This window comes from Phragmites australis, chromosome 8 (assembly GCF_958298935.1).
Source record: "Phragmites australis chromosome 8, lpPhrAust1.1, whole genome shotgun sequence".
Lineage (NCBI taxonomy): Eukaryota > Viridiplantae > Streptophyta > Magnoliopsida > Poales > Poaceae > Phragmites > Phragmites australis.
The window spans coordinates 8,399,107-8,415,595 of NC_084928.1; the positions used below are offsets into that span (position 1 = coordinate 8,399,107).

At 43.1% G+C, this 16,489-nt stretch overlaps 1 protein-coding gene across 1 annotated transcript; it reads right to left on the bottom strand.

The window, feature by feature from the left end:
* Window positions 1–14,586: 14,586 nt before the first annotated feature.
* LOC133926522 (small ribosomal subunit protein uS8z/uS8w-like) lies at window positions 14,587–16,236 on the bottom strand. Its single transcript, XM_062372496.1, has 4 exons — window positions 16,093–16,236; window positions 15,370–15,505; window positions 15,095–15,255; window positions 14,587–14,985 (listed from the first exon to the last, which is right to left on the bottom strand). The coding sequence occupies exons 2-4, from the start codon at window positions 15,500–15,502 to the stop codon at window positions 14,887–14,889; spliced, it is 393 nt and encodes a 130-aa protein (XP_062228480.1). The 5' UTR covers window positions 15,503–15,505; window positions 16,093–16,236; the 3' UTR covers window positions 14,587–14,886.
* Window positions 16,237–16,489: the final 253 nt, after the last annotated feature.

Genomic DNA, 16,489 nt, shown 5'->3' on the forward strand with positions numbered 1-16,489 from the left:
TTTTTTACTATTTATAAAGAGGAGCTAAGAGTAGTAGCTTAATCTAGTTGAGTCTAGACTTAGTTGATGCACACTTGTGAAATTCTAGTGCTAGGTAGCTTAGAGAAGTTCATAGTTGAGATGTCAATAAGTTAGAGCCCAAGATCGTTTGAATTGGAGTGGCTCAAGGAAATATATTGTCATCATAGTTGAACTCATCGAAGTATCACTCACCCAAGTCAGAAAAACTCTCGCATGTAGACAGGATGGTCCGGCATTCAACATGTTTTAACACCGGAGTTTTTCCTATGGGACATGTGGCCAAAAATAGTTGAAGTTCCACGCCGGATGGTCCGACGTTCGATTTGTTGCTCGCCAGATCAATTTTTCGTAGAGAGGGTTGCAGTTGCTGGTTTAGCAAAGTTCTACCCGCCGAATGGTCCAGCGCTCTAAATGTTGTGAATGCCAAAGTATTTTAAGTAAGTACTCAAAATTTGAGTAAACACCAGATGATCCAGCATTGCGCTAAAAAAACATGCCGGAGCAATATTTGCAGAGAGAATTGCCAAGGGTTGTCTGGCTTGCTTCAACTCGCCGGATGATCTGGCCATTGGAGTTCTGCACGCCGGAGTATTCGCTATAGGTTTTCTTGCAGAGAAGACATCATCAGCCTTGCTTGGTAGAGTTCTACTCGCTGGATGATCTGGCGTATGAACTTCTATTTCGTCGGAGCATTTTGCAATGGGTAATGATAGTTTCCAACGGCTAGTTAACGGCTAATTTTTCAGAGGTGTTAACACCGGATGTTCCGGTGTGAGGAGATAGTGGTACACTGGACCTTCCGGCGTTCACAGAAAATTAGGGTTGTTGGGCAGCGGCTAGATTTGGATCTCTAGCCTATAAATACCCCCTCATTTGGTTTCAGTTTGCTCTATTGCGCAGAAGAGCTCATACATTATGTGTGCCATCAAGAAGCAAGAGAGTGCAATTGAGTGAATTCCAAAGTTCTTAATTGAAGGTTAAGGACATCTTTAGTGCTTGGACAGTATCAAATGTGCATCTAGCTATAGTTTAGGCTTGATCTTGGTCAAGTGAAGCTATTGGTTTGTTACTCTTGGTAGTTGGCAACACCTAGCCTGTCTTTGGTGATTGGAGATATCTCGGTGAGCTCTTGGAGTTCTTGTGTGAGCCCCGGGAAAAACTATATGCTTGATTTGGTGCCTGCCAATCCGAAGATAAAGAAGTGGCAATCATAAGTGAGCACTTGAGACTTCATGACTTAAGGGGGAGTGATATCCTTTGTGGATGCTCTAACGAGGACTAGCGGGGAGTGCCAACTCCTCGATGCCTCGGAGAAAAAATTGGTGTTTTCTTGTCCACCTCATTATTTTCTCGTATTTACATTTGAGCATTTACTTATTTGCAAGCTTTACTTTTCGCATTTACTTTGTGGTCTATCATGCTTGTTTTTCATGCTTCCATCTTATTTGATGTGTAGTCGTATTTCAATTCATCTTGGTTAAGGTTGCTACTTATTCTAGAATTCGGTATGAGTAAATTTTTAATAGCCTAATTCACCCCCCCCCTCTTAGGTTATTTGATCCTTTCAGACGAAAGGATAAATTAAGAGGTATGCTTCTTAGTACTTCCGTGAATGTGGCTTATTTATGTCTCACTATATCGTACAACGAGGGAAATTGTTGACTTAGTGGGTATTTTTCAAGCCAAGTATCTTTCTATAACCGAGTCTGTTTCACATTCTGTACTTTAAAAGACCTCCATTTGAGGAACTCTTTTTTAATCTTCATTAGATCAAACCAAAAGTGAGAGTATCCTAGTTATCCATGTACTTGAGTGAGCGCTTTGGAGCCAAGATATTTATTCTTAGCATTTGTTACCAAACCCTATCTTCATTAAGAAGCTTGAATAGTTATTTGCTTAGAAGACAAATTTTTTTGGCCGAAAGGTTAGTAAATCCCAAACCACCTTGGTCTCTGGGTTGGTAAAGAATATCCTAATGTTCTAGTCTATATTTTTTTCTTGTGATTATCCCCTTGCCGGAAGAACCTTGATCACAAGTAATCCAACCTTTTTAGGACTCCATGTGGGATCTCAAAGAAAGACATCATGAAAATAGAAAGATTGCTGAGGACTGAATTTAGAAGCACTAACCAGCCTCTAGCAGACATCATCTTCCCTTTCCAGCTGTTCAACTTCCGTTCAAACCTTTCTTCAACTCATTCCAATCACTATTACTTAATTTTCAGTGATGCATTGGAATGTTAAGGTATTTAAAAGGATATGTTTTAGTATTGTACCCAAATAAATGTGTGTATTGATCTTCGCATTCCTTTACCTCTCCATAACAAAACAACTCACTTTTGTAGAAATTGTTTTCACCCTGAGAGTTGCTCAAACACACATAGGATGAGTTTCATATTCTTGGCATGTTCCAAATTATGGTCCATGAAAATAATTATGTCATCTGTATATTGCAAAATGGACATATCGTCATCTACCAAATATAGAACCACTCCCGTTATTTATCCATCACTTTTTCTTTGATATTAATATTACAAGCATATCAGCTGTAATATTAAAAAAGATAAGTGATACAGAGTCTCCTTATCTAAGACATTTTGCTTTAAACTGTTAATTTGGTATACTAAATTAAATATGTAGATGTTAGAGGTGCACATCGAATGAAACTATATTTTATATTGCAGACCGGGTGCTATAGATGTGATCATGGAGACGAATTCACAGGTGCTGGCCAATCTCTGAAGATCCCGTGGACAGCATAGAGCATCCATTTTGCCCATCCTTAATCATTTTCAAGAGCTCAGCAGGAATTTTAACTCTTTTGATTTTGTGTTTGTAAGACGTAATGCTAACGTGGCAGCTCATATAACTGCTAAACATGCATCAATCACTAGGCAGGTTGTACTTGGATTAATCAGTTACATCCTTTCCTTGTAACATGCATGGATGTACTCCTGTCGTTTAGTTTTTTTTATAAAAGAAGTTTTTTATTAATTTTTATTATTACAGCAAGATGATATAACCGTAGGAGAATCCACTCAGCCTCTACGTAAATGAGATGCATACAACCCAAAGCACTAGAAACAAAAAAGATCAAAAACTTAAGTCTGAAACTGAAAGGAAAATTAAGGTGATGGATTTAAAATTTGCAATCTAAAACCCCAACCATATCGGGTAAATAGTGCCTGAACCACCCACTGCAGACGTGTACGAGCGGCATAGTCATCTATCGAGCTTCCGGTTATTGGAGCACAGACCAAGTATAAAATATTTCTTTTTATCAAAAACAATTTTATTTTTGCATAGCTATAGCGATCAATATAGGATCGTTGCTGCAACCAATATATAAGTTTTCAGTTTTTTATTCACACCATGATAGCCAGTTTTCCAAAAATTTATTTTAAACACAAAGCTTTCCTGCCGATTAATGAAATTAGAGGTCTTGATCTAAAAAAGCTATATTTGTAAACACAAAACTTACACACTGCAGCATCCATTCCAGCCCACATAATTGCATGCGTTATGGTTTATAGCCACTTGGTTCTTAAATCTACGAAATTTATCGCTATCTCTACCCAACTCTTCTTCAGGTCGACGAAACCAACAGAAGCTACAGGCATCGGAAGTCAGAATTCAGAAATGACAAGCGAGGGAAACCGGACAAGAGCTCGGGAACTGCGGCGCGTGCGTGCGAGCGAGTGCGTGAGGAAGAAGACGAGATCACGTGAAGAAGAGATACGGGGGAGGAATAATTGGATTGCGATTAGGAAACGGGTTGAATTCCGGGAGGAGGGACAGCAGAGGCCAGCCAGCCTCCACTTTCATCCCCCAGAATTGATTCCTTCTTTCCTCCGTCAGTTCATCCGATCGCTCGACAGTCCCTGACATGATCCCACAAAATCCGTGTAGAATTCGTACCAGCAGAGCAAACGGTTGCTTTAAGTACTGCAAAAGTAAGCGTATCGGTATGGCGGCATCGTTGCACATTGGAGTGTAGAAGACTAGAAGCTGATAATGCAATTGTTGGCAACAGGCATGCTTACGCGGTCAAGATCCACAGATTAAGAGATGAGAAATGTATGAATAATTGTTTTGAGAAAACAAAACAAAAAAACAAACTTGCTTTTCTATGCTGTAGAAAGGGTGTTATGTGACCAGTAAGAAGTACACACGTACCTAAAAACTAGCTAGCACGCTTTGAAGGTCGGTAAAAATTAAGGATGCGTCCATTTGGTGGGTAATGTTAAAGGTCTGTTTGTTTAGTTTTTACTGGTTTCTGTTTCTCAGAAGTCAGAAGCACAAATAAACAATATGTTTTTGCTGATTTCTAACTATGGTTCTTAATAAGCCAAAACAATTTTTACTACTACAGAAGCCACAGAATTCAGAAGTGGTATTTTATTAGCTTCTACTAGCAACAGGCTTCTAGAGAAGTAATAGTTTGTAGAAGGCTAAATAAAAAGGTCCTATCCTTGTTTATAGGAATAAAGCCATTCAAGTTATCTGTTTAGTTGGATAGATAGAATAAATTAATTTTATATTTAGTTGGAAGATAATGACGGATATAATGAGAATAATTAACTAAATTATATTTCATAATGTCAAATAATAATAATTTATCATACATAAATCGATATGTACTAAAACTTATTAGCGTTAATCTTGCAATACTAATTAATAATTAACAACAAAACATGTTACTTATCACCAATTGATACAATTATACACTAATCAACACACTATAACACTTATCAACCATAATCTCATAATATTAAATACTAATTAGCACTAATTATTTTATTAATGATCAAGATTAAACAAGATTGATGGTCTCATCCGGCCAAAAACAAGTCGGCTAACTCTATCCAGCATATATGAGAAATATTCCTTAAAATAGATAACTATATTATATCCATCTTTTAACCAAACATCTTAAAAAAATAGATGATCATATCCTATCCACGCTCACTCCGCCAACAAACACACCCAGGACCAACTCGTTAACTCGCTCACATGGACGATTCAGACAATTTCTATCGGTCGAACTTCAACCTTTGCCTCGAAGCAGATCGATGACTCGGATGTACCCCAGGCACACTGTTATCGTGCACTACCAACCGGTTGCTAACATGGAACCCGACTTGCAGAATCGCATATAAACCATCGCCTGGTTGACTTGCTGCCTCTGGGATCCGAGTTCCGATTTCTGAAGCATGGTTTGTTTACAGTAGCGCTTGCATGCATGCAGAAGCTGCATTTCTCGTCCAATGACCAAGCGATGGAGATAATAAAGAAGCAGCGACATGCGAGCGCGCGCGCGGGCAACAACCCATTCGCCTCCCCGCTGAGCAATGGCAGTGTCGCAGCTGGTCCCTGCAGCATCTCCTCCTCCATCGCGTGCAAGGATCTGCTTGTCTGGCCACAAGCCAGCGCCGTAATCCGATGCGCAGCTGGACACAGGAATTCTGTCACTCTGACGAGCGAGCGCTAAACAATTGGTGTTAGGGTCATAGCCGAATCAGAAAACATCGTCGTGCAAACCGCGAAGCTCCATAGCTTATTTGTGCCCTCCTGCTGCATTATGCAAAGGGTTGAACGGCTTATGTTATATATGTGCATGGATCATGTGGCAGGGTATTTTAATCGCCGGATGCGGTACGACCGGTGGTTCTTGCTCTGAATTCTAGAGTCAGCCGTGAAGGTCAGCTTCTGACTTTGTGATGATACCATGCACGCATGAGGAGGGCAGTTGGATCAAAGCGTTTACCGCACAAGATTCGTCCAGTTGGATCGATTGGGGGCAGGGCATCGAGATGGCGCGCATAACGCCAGCTCGGATTGACATCGGATTAGGATCAGAGTGCTGGGCAAGAGCAGGCAGATTCAGTGTTTCCTTGCTTTCAGTTGAAGTTGAGAACGCTATGTCTTGGACTTCAGAGCAATGCCACGTTCGGTTTGCTCTCTAGCAGTCCCACAGATTACATATCGAAATGTCAAATCATAAAATGGTCCTTCCATTGAGGTGCCCTTTCAGAAGAACTTGATCTTTTTTATAGCATTGAATATTTTATCTAAATCACATTTGGTTAGAGCCATAGTAGCATCAGTTTATGTAACTGACTAGGTTCCATAAATCAGGAAAATATCGCCACAACAGCCCCAAAATGGTCCTAAAGTGTGCGCAACATTAAATTTTCTTTGGCTAGAGTTTGATTCCCACCAATAAATTTTCTATGGAGCTGGTATTAAACCTCCAGTTCCAAGTTCCAATAACTGTGTTAACCATCCACCCTTTCCAGAAGCAAAGTGCAGTCCGATTTGTAACTCTTTTCTTCGAACGGGAGTTTTGTAAGTCTTAGGTCTCCAGTCTTGACCCAAAAAAAAAACAAGGCTTCATTGGTCAATCCATTCAAATAATTAGGTGTGGAATTAAGCCATTAACTGTCTTGTTCTTGAATAAATGCACAAAGCCGTCTTGATCAGATAGATGATCATGGCAAGCAATGGATCCTAATAAGCAACCCGAGCGTGAGGTGAATAGAAGCTCCAGTTTTTGTAAGTTATCTTTCCTGGATGGTCCACCACGCAAGGTAAACGATCACATTCACACCGATCTTTGCAACAAGTCTCCTGCCTCACTTACCAGGATTCTTCCTCCAGATAACAAAACAAGGAACCCTTGACAATGTGGTGCAAAAAAGAGTCGTACACATTGACAAGTATGGTTTGTCACCATCATATCACAAGCAATTGAGCCTAGCTTAATTGTTTGAGGGTGTTGATGTACTTCTAGAACACTAAAATTTTAGTCTTCTTAACACAAATTTAAGTGTTATATGTTAAAAAATAGTTATGTGCATACTAAATATCTTGACGTCTTATTAATGCAGAGACCAAAAATTATACTTCTATTATCCTAAAAAAGATTAGACTGTAACCAGTAACTATGCCAGCGAGCATGGCACACTTGGAGAGAATGTGATGGCCGATGGGCCTCTTCGACCCACCTCCCCTCCTCTGCTTATATGAAAAGAACCAGAGGACTTCCTGCACTCAGATGTAATTTAGGTAGTATAATGTCTATTCATGACAGCCAGCCAACTTGTTGCAATTAGTAGGTAATGTGATATAGTGATGTCAGATTAGTGAAGCTGTGAAGTTCTCCTTTCTATGATTTAGACACTACTAATGACATAAGTAACACTCCAGCTTGCTTCAGAATTCAGAAGTCAAAGGGATACAAGACTCGCAACTGACAGACACAGATCAGGGGCAATAGAAACATGGGGTGTGTCTCTTTTGGTTATCCAGCTGCCGGCCCCACCATTTTCATCTACTACACGAGAGCTCCTGATCATATCAGCGCTAGCCATGCTACGTTCTCACAGGAAAACAGAACGCCAACCGGTTAGTCCTTTAGGACGTGAGTGGTTGCCCATATTTGAATATTCTTACCTAGTGGATATGTATAATTTTATAAAAAATATATTTAGTTGTATGTATCTACTGTTTCAGTTTGGACTGAAAGATATAAATATTCGAGCTTCACTCCGTAGGCTGATCTGATATCCACTCATGTAGGGAGGTTCACTTGTCAGTATCATAAAATTATCTTTATATGAGCAATTCAATCACAATCTCAACTCTTATATTCACTCATGTGAACTCAAATTTAGTGAATCAAACAGAAACTTAGCTCAAACTATCTAGACAGATACAACCAATTAAATAATTTTCTTTTCAATAAATATGACTTTGCTTAGCCTACTTTCTCTTAGCCTGTATATACGGTCCATTCGAATAATCAATCACACCCTTAGGTGTGATAGTTGCCTGGCTTCATCAGTACGATACCCTGATGTTTGGTTTGCCTGTACAAGTTAAGCTTAGTTTGGTTTGTTCATGTTTAGGGAGAAAAAGCTACATTGTTGGGTGTATTACGAGTGTTTGGTTGGCTAGCCAACACCTGATGTGCTCACCTTGGATATGTAAGAGGTGGAGTTACCCCTACACTCGGGTGTTGTTTCTTTAATGTTGTAGAAGTCCTAGCACTTGCAAAATTAGTAACACATGATCAAGCAGAAACAATGATGTATAGATTAGCCTTAGTCCCTGATAATGTAACGTCATCTGATATAATTCATGTAAGCATAAGTAGAACATGCGGTCTCCTTGACGATTCGAAGACCCTGGAGGAGGATATGCAAGACTACATCCCCATGTATGATAGCCCTCTGCTAGAACCGGTGATCGATGCCCTGATAGAACTCCTCCAGCTCACTGGCTCTGAGGACCACCTCTAGGATGCTACGGCTGAGATTTTGAACGAGGAAGGCCTCGAGCTTTTGGAGGACCTATCCTCAGTGGTAGCCTTGCCGCACTGAGGGATGGTTCTCCCCTACACGATCTTTTGTGGGTCTCTTTTGCGTTCATGAGGCTGTACTACGTGATCTTTTGTACTTGCGTGAAAGACTACTTTGGTAGATGTCTGCAATTTAGACCTCCACCCACCTTTGCGCGTCCCTCCATGATTAGCTTTCGCTTCATGTGGCGGTTGCCTACCTACGTCATTAGGGTTATGCTGCGTTGGGACTTCTTGTGGTCCATGTTTGTCCTTTCCCATTCACTGCAATGGAGCACAAACGCCCTCTAGTTGTCCGCTGTGTCTCATCTTTGTGGTTTCCACGTCTACCGCACTGTCTCACGGGTCCATGATGCTTTTTCTATGATTGGCCCAGACATCTCCATCCTTTCCTGGAATGTTCGAGGGTTGGATTCTGCAGACCATCGGGACCTTGTCTTGCATTTCCTAAGGTTTAATAGATGTCACATTGCCTGCCTCCAAGAGACCAAGTTACATGACCTTGACGCTCAAATTACACGATATGTCGGTGGAAACTACCTGACGGGTTACAAGTATGTCCTGCTTCAAGTCCCCCCTGGCCAGGAGGGGGGATCATTCTCATTTGGGATGAGAGCATGCTTGATGTGTGTGACATGTCCATGGGTGCCTTTCACATCACTGCCACCATAACCTCCAAGCTCTGCCAGACCTCCTTCTTGCTAACTTCGGTCTACAGTCTGATGAGGTGCTCCCTTAAAGAGTCCTTCCTTTAGGAACTTAGGCAGCTTCGCCCCTCGTCGGGCACTCCATGGCTAGTCGTCACAGATTTCAACAGTATCTACAAGGCGGTGGACAAAAACAATAGTAATCTACAACAGTGATAGACGAGGCTTTTCAAAAACACTTTTAATCAATGCCACCTTTAGGACATCCATCTCCAGAATCAAAAATTTACCTGGTCAAATGGCCGGCGTAGGCCCACTTTGGTCAGGCTTCACAAATTTCTTTGTAACCCGGAATGGGAGACGCTTTTTAGCTCTCACAACCTTCAAGACCTTTCCTCCTCCCACTCAGATCACTACCCCTTGTTCCTCTCCAACCAGAGTGGGCCTAAATGTCCCAGGACCTTCAAAATTGAGAATTCTGGACTATTTTGCATGGCTTCATGGATACAGTGTTTTTGGCCTAGGCTCTTGATTCGGGGCACCGTGAGCCTCTTCACATCCTCAACCAAAAACTTTGCAATACGGCTGCACACCTTGTACAATGGAGTAGGTCGCTTCTCTCAGGGGCAAAGCTACAGCTTATCATGGCGCTTGAGGTCATCATGTGCCTAGACTCTGCAAAGGAGTGCAGGGAGCTCTCCTTGAGCGAGACCCTGTTTAGAATGCAGTTGAAAAGATGAGTTCACTCCTTGGCTGCTATTGAGCATGCAATGAAAAGTTAGGCCTATAGAATTGCCTTCCTTAAGGAGGGCGTCGCAAACACTAGATATTTTTACAACATGGTGAATGCGCGGAGAAGGAAAAATCAGATTTTTGGTTTACACATAGCAACTGGCTAGGGAACGTCACATGCGAAGAAGGCGTCTGTGGTCCAACGACATTTTCATCTTGTCATGGCTAGGCCACCGCCGAGGGTCATCAATCTAAATTGGGAGATCCTAGGGCTCCAATGTCATGAACTGGCTTCCCTGGACGGCCCACCTTTGGAGGAGGAGATCCTCTCCACCATCAAGCTCTCCCCACAGGAGAAGGCTCTGAGACCGGATGGCTTCACTGGCCAGTTCTTTGTGGCTTATTAGGGCATCATCAAATCGTGATCACCGTCAGAGCCTTTTTTGAATTGTTCACCTTTGGCCTTCAACTCCTAAACTCAGCAAATATTATCCTCCTCCCCAAGAAGTCAGAGGATGAAGATATTACTGGTTACAGACCAATCAGTCTTATCCACTCGATTGCCAAGCTTGTTTCCAAAATCCTGGCTTACGCCTCTCCTTGACTCGCTGATCTTTAGTTGCCAAAGCGCCTTCATCAAGCACCACTGCATCCATAACAACTTCATGATGGTTCGAAGTGTTGCAAGGGCCTGCATAGGAGCAAAATTCCTGCGCTCCTCTTCAGGTTGGACATCTCCAAAGCCTTTGAATCGATATGTTGGGATGAACTCCTCGACCTCCTCTCCAACTTGGGATTCCCGCAAAAATGGAGGGGCCTAGTCTCGATCCTTCTGGCGTCCTCCTCATTGAGAGTTGTTCTCAATGGGATTCTCGACACGCCAATACACCATAGGAAAGGGCTGTGGCAAGGGGATCCCTTGTCTCCCATGTTATTCACCCTTGTCATCGACCCATTGCAGCGCCTGCTTGCCTTGGCTACTCAAAATAGACTTCTTAGTTCTTTGGGTGAGGGTTTCAACACAGATAGGATGAGAGTCTCCATGTACACCGACGACACTGTGGTTTTCTTAGCACCCAAAGCTAATGAAGTTTCAACCCCTGCCAGCATTCTGCATTCCTTTGGCAAGGCGATAGGGCTTGTAACCAATTTCTCCAAGACTTCGGTTACTCCAATCCAATGCATGTGCATTTACCTTCATGCGGTCCTCTCAGATCTCCTAGTGGTTCTCTCCAAGTTCCCCATCACCTACCTTGGCCTGCCTCTTACAACGGGGAGGCTCAGAGTGGCGGACTTGCAGCCAATGGCGGACAAGGTGGTTGGAAAGACTGCTTCATGGAGGGGGAAGAATTTGGAGCCTTTGGGGCATCTGGCATTAGTGAAATAAATTATGACCTCCCAGCTCATCTACTTCCTGCTTGCGATCAAAACTCCACCATCAATGCTTCAACAAATAAACAAAGCAAGGAGACAATTTTTAAGGACTGGATGCAAACCAATCACGGTTGCTAAATGCAAGGTGAGCTGGAAGAGGATCTGCAGACCAAAGAAGCTAGGCGACCTCCAACTTGAGCTCTTTGGCAGAGTGCTGAGGCAAAGATGGCTTTGGTAGCAATGGTATGCACCCTAGAAAGCCTAGGTTGGTTTACAAGTTCCCTGCGACAAACAAACCATATGATCTTTGCGGCTGACACTATCATCCATATTGGTAATGGTGAAGCTATATCTTTCTTACACTTGGCAAGAGTTAAAGGCGTCAGACCGAAAGACCATGCTTCGCTCCTCTTTGCAACCTCAAGAGCGAAGCTCACCTCCCTCAAGGATGCAATTCTCCAAAGACATTGGGTTACGGACTTGGCCAACCTTCAGCATGTTACTCGCGACCACATTGTCCAATTCATCTGGCTCTGGGGGGCCACCAATGACGTAGTCCTTCAGCCTAGCGCTTAGGACTCCATCACCTGGAATTTCTCAAGCTAGGGTTTGTGCACCGCCAGTTCCACATACTCCATGATGTTATATGGATCCACCGCAACAAACTTCAACCAGCTCATCTGGAAGGTGTGGTCGCCGCTGAAATGCAAATTCTTTGCCTGGTTGACGCTTCAAAATAGGCTATGGACTGCGGATCGCATTACACGTAGGAACTGGCCTTGCAACCCCATATGTTCACTTTGTGAGTAGCTTGATGAATCTAGCATGCACTTAGTTGCAAAATGCTCCTTCTCAAAGCGTATTTGGCACTACGAAGCTTAAGTACTAGGACATCCATCCTGATTTGTGGCCACCCTACTACTCGGTTCATGGGTGGTGGATGTCGCTCGCTTCCGCTATCCCCTCCTCTAGGAAAGCCCTCAGATCGCTTGTCATACTAATCACTTAAGAAATTTGGAAGGAGAGGAACATACACATTTTTGAGAAGAAACAACTGTGGATTAGATTGTGGGACAAATCTTCAAGGAGACGAACATCTGGGCCATCCCCAGGGCGCACCACTTAGGGTGCTTATTGTTGCGAGAGTAGCCTCTCGTCTCTGGCCCCCCTTGTTGGGGGAAGTCTCTCTCTCTTTTCTCTTTTGTTGCATCGGTCTGGACCTTTTGTTCTTTTATGCCCATCAGGCTTCTCCTTATTAACACAGCTCTTCTACCGATTCTGTTTAAATAAAAAGGTAAAATATGCAGGTTGAGGACATGTACAATGTGAGGTGACGTCAGCTGTCTAGAAAAGAAGTCACCTAGCATTTTATCTAACGTGGAGGAAAGAGAAAGATGACGTCTATTAATTAACAGACGGTCTAAAATATCAGACAATCGGATATCGTATGTTATTTGTGGCCTTAACTTTCTACATGACATTTAACAATCATGTGTCATTTAGATTACTTACAGCTAACCCACATAATGACTTGCCTATTATATTGTCTATATGTGACATGAAATTGTATTACAGACGGCAGCCGTCTGTACCATTGCACATGCCCTGAGGGATACCAAATATGAAAACCAGACAACATAGATGAAAAATCAAAGAGGTGGAAGCAATGAAAACCAAAAATAGTCACATATTCTTATTTGTGACATCCTCTACGTAAGGTGGAAGAATTCATCTACACTTGCCCTGAGGGATACCAAATCTGAAAACCAGACAGCAGAGATGAAAAATCAAAGAGGTGGAAACAATGAAATACAAAAATAGTCGCATATCCTCATTTGTAACATCCTCTACGTAAGGTGAAAGAATTCATCTACACTTGCCGGCCTACGAAATACTGTGAAGACTGAAGAATACTCCTCAATCATGTTGCACATTTCCTCCTAAAAGAGGAAACAGAAGCAATTGAGACTAAATCAAACCACAAGTTCATGGGCCTATGATCTATATCAGAATACAAGGGCAGCTAGAGCTCGGATATCACGAGCTGGCTGCAAAAAAGAATTGGGTCTACTAACAGCATAATTCTGAACAACAATATGCAATAATCTGAACAAATTCTAAGCTCAATGTTGTTGTAGCCCTGCGCGCTAGATTAATAAGCAAGCCCAACTTGGAATGTAAAGAAAATTGGATAAATCAGAATAATGTGGCAATCAAAATACACACATATTGAGAGAACACAGAGAAACAACAGAAAAATCTAGAGAAGATCATACGAGGTCTAAGTATATCAATTCTAGAGAAAGAATTGAACAGAGAATATACTGATCAGTGAAACCGAATTGCACGTCTCAAACAAAGAAGAAGAAGAAGAAGAAGAAGAAGAAGAAGAAGAAGAAGAAGAAGAAGAAGAAGAAGAAGAACTGCAATAAGGCCACGGAGCTCCTCAGCGCCTCTGCTGCTTCAGGTGATGTGGGGACCTTTGGAAGGGAAACTTCGCTAGCCCTTGCAGACGTATGGGTTATTAAGACCGTTCATTTACGTTGAGATTCATACGAGATAGGTACTTGAAAAAAATTATATAGTAGGTGAGAGAATCAATAGATGTATATCAGGTAGAAGGATGGACGAACGAGATAACCTGTATGTCCACACCTTCATATGGAGTTGCCTTTCCCGAGGACTTTTGAAGGGTCGGCGCATCACCTCGGCAACGCTAGTTCTGAAGGCTGCCCGTGTCGGATCTATGGCCGTCACATCAATGCAGAGGTTCAGTCCCGATGGTCAGAGCTTCGAGGGACGGGGCTACCGTTGGGGTCCGAAGGGTGGGTTTGAGACGTGATTCGAGTGGCGGCGAAAGCGGTGAGCCAACGACATATTAGCGGAAAGAGAAATTAGGAGATACATGTCACAAGTGGGAGAGAGGTGAGCGCACCCATGACCTTGTGCGCCTACATACTCACGCACGCCTACAGAAGAGAAATTTCCAATGCAGCCGCATGACTTAGATGGATAGATGAGAGAATCGACGGATAGATAGATATAAATAGAAAGGATCGACGGTCGAGATAGGCTGTGTAGAGATGCATTTTCCGCCCGCCTACACACGTGCAGCTTCGCCTTGCATACGCAGAGCCTAGGCAGCGTAGCACGGCCGATTGAGGCGTTCCCACCGGGCCTGGCTAAGGGGCCTCTTTTGTATTAGCTGGGCCTATCTTGCAGGCCTATTAAGCAACCAATCACGCTGAGGCTGCATCCGGCAAACCTTGATAAGGGCCTGGCCAGGAAACCAATCACTGCATAGCCTAAGGTATATCAGCGTATGATTAAAGCAGCATCAGCACAAAGAACAAAGCAGCTATCTCAGTGATAACGTATAGGAACAACCGGCAATATCAGTAATCTCACACGGTTACCTTTGCATAGAAAGGTACATGGTGCTTCCCAGAATTTCAGACAACACAATAGAACAGCTTTCGGGCATTTTCTTGCGAGTTAATTGTAGTATGCAGGAGCATCAGAATTCAGAACCAACATACGGCAGTACACAGCAGCTTTAGTTCGACTGATGCAAGGGCCAAAATGGGGGCAACCTGGTAGTCGGTGACCAAGCACCAAGACTCACAATCCAGAAAGAGGTAATGCAGACATAAGTGATTCAGCAGGTTTTTAGCTTCTACGCAGCTACGAAACTACAGCTCTCTCACTTAACAGTTGCTGGGATAATCTAATAACTGGATGAGGGATCCTCTAGTAAAAGAAGCCAAGGACCTTCCCTCCAACATTCTTCCTCCTAGCCTCCTCATGGTCCATGATGCCAGCAGACGTGGTGAGAACAATGTAGCCAAACTGCAAAACACAAAATGAAGTTCTCAGGAATCACAGTTCGAAAGATTAAGATGCATTAGATAATTGATGTTCCACCACATATGCTAGAAGCTTCTTTCTATGAACTAACCTGACGTGAGGGAAGCAGCCGCGCGGTCCAGGACTCGATTTCCTTCACCCCAACATCAAAGCGTGGGCTTATCACGCCACACTTGTTCAGTCTCCCATTGAGTTCAACAACAATCTTGCCTGAACGGTGATCATCAACAAACTCAAATTCACCGATGTATCCTGCAGTAAGAAGAGCAACATCATTAGTCATGACGAGTTGGTAACAGTCCAATCATAGTTTTACATACTGAGCATCAAGAGTAGGCACATATATGATGGATGATGCAAACTTACCATGCTTTTGCATGACGATCAGGAACTTGATTATGACCTTTGATGATGGTCTGATCAGCACTTGGCGCTTGCCGCGCTTCTCAGCATTGTACATGCTCTTAAGGGCATCGTTTAGCACACTAACTCTCACCATTTTCTGGTGCAAACATTTGGAAGAAACAGAGCAATAACATTACAAGAACATCGTGAGCATCAAACAAAGCATAATGAATCCTGAGAGTTGACAAAGCACTGCAAGACATGGGAATGAACATTGGAGCAAAAAAATTGTGTATGCCAGGAAACCTAATAAGTTTTCAGTTCTGCAAAGTACTACAAACCTCATTCTCACTTGTTTTTGCAATATATAGAATTATAGACACAATATCCTGGCACAACTCAAGCACTCAAGCCACTGCAGTAACTACAACTAACAGCAAAAGCTTCTTCGGTCCCCCACAGGTCCCTACCCTGACAACAATCAACCCGGGTTCGTAGACAAGGACCAAGATTTCTCCCAAGGTTTACATGACATAACACAGATAGCAACCACAGCCCACACATGCAACCAGACAGCAGCTACAAACCACGACGGAGCACACATTCCGCTACACAGTGATCACAGAAACTCACAAACACTTCACCTCTATTACCGAAACAGCTGCGTGACAAACAAGCAGATTCACCTATATCTCGGATTTCGATTCATACGAGGCGAGGATAAGAGGCATCCAGAGGCCGTACCTTCCGGGTGGACTTCGGAGGTGGCGGCGGCCGGGCTTGGAGCTCGACGAAGGTTGAGGGCGGCGGCGGTCGGAGGAGGGAAGGCCGTAGGAGTTGGAGACTTGAGGGTGGCGGCCGAGTGGGATCTAGGGTTTTACTCGTGCGTTTTATATTGCGCGTATATGAGCCTAAGGACCCACCTGTCATAGTCAATATTAGGGCTTCGTAAGGGGGGGATTGGAATGGGCTCGGCCCATGTTGTCATCTCTGCCTTTCGTCATTCTTTTTCCTTTCTTTTTTTTTCTTTTTTGCGCAAAAACTTGTCATCATCCATCACCCATCGATTAACACTCAAAAGAAGAAAAGAAATCAACCAGCAGTTAATCTCACCGTGTTGGTCAAAATTTCACTCGCGCAC

Coding starts and splice junctions, on each gene's coding strand:
- LOC133926522 (XM_062372496.1), bottom strand. CDS start 15,502: ATGGTGAGAGTTAGTGTGCTAAACGATGCCCTTAAGAGCATGTACAAT. Junction 15,256..15,369: donor GATCGTCATGCAAAAGCATG/GTAAGTTTGCAT, acceptor TTCTTACTGCAG/GATACATCGGTGAATTTGAG. Junction 14,986..15,094: donor GGCTGCTTCCCTCACGTCAG/GTTAGTTCATAG, acceptor TGTGTTTTGCAG/TTTGGCTACATTGTTCTCAC.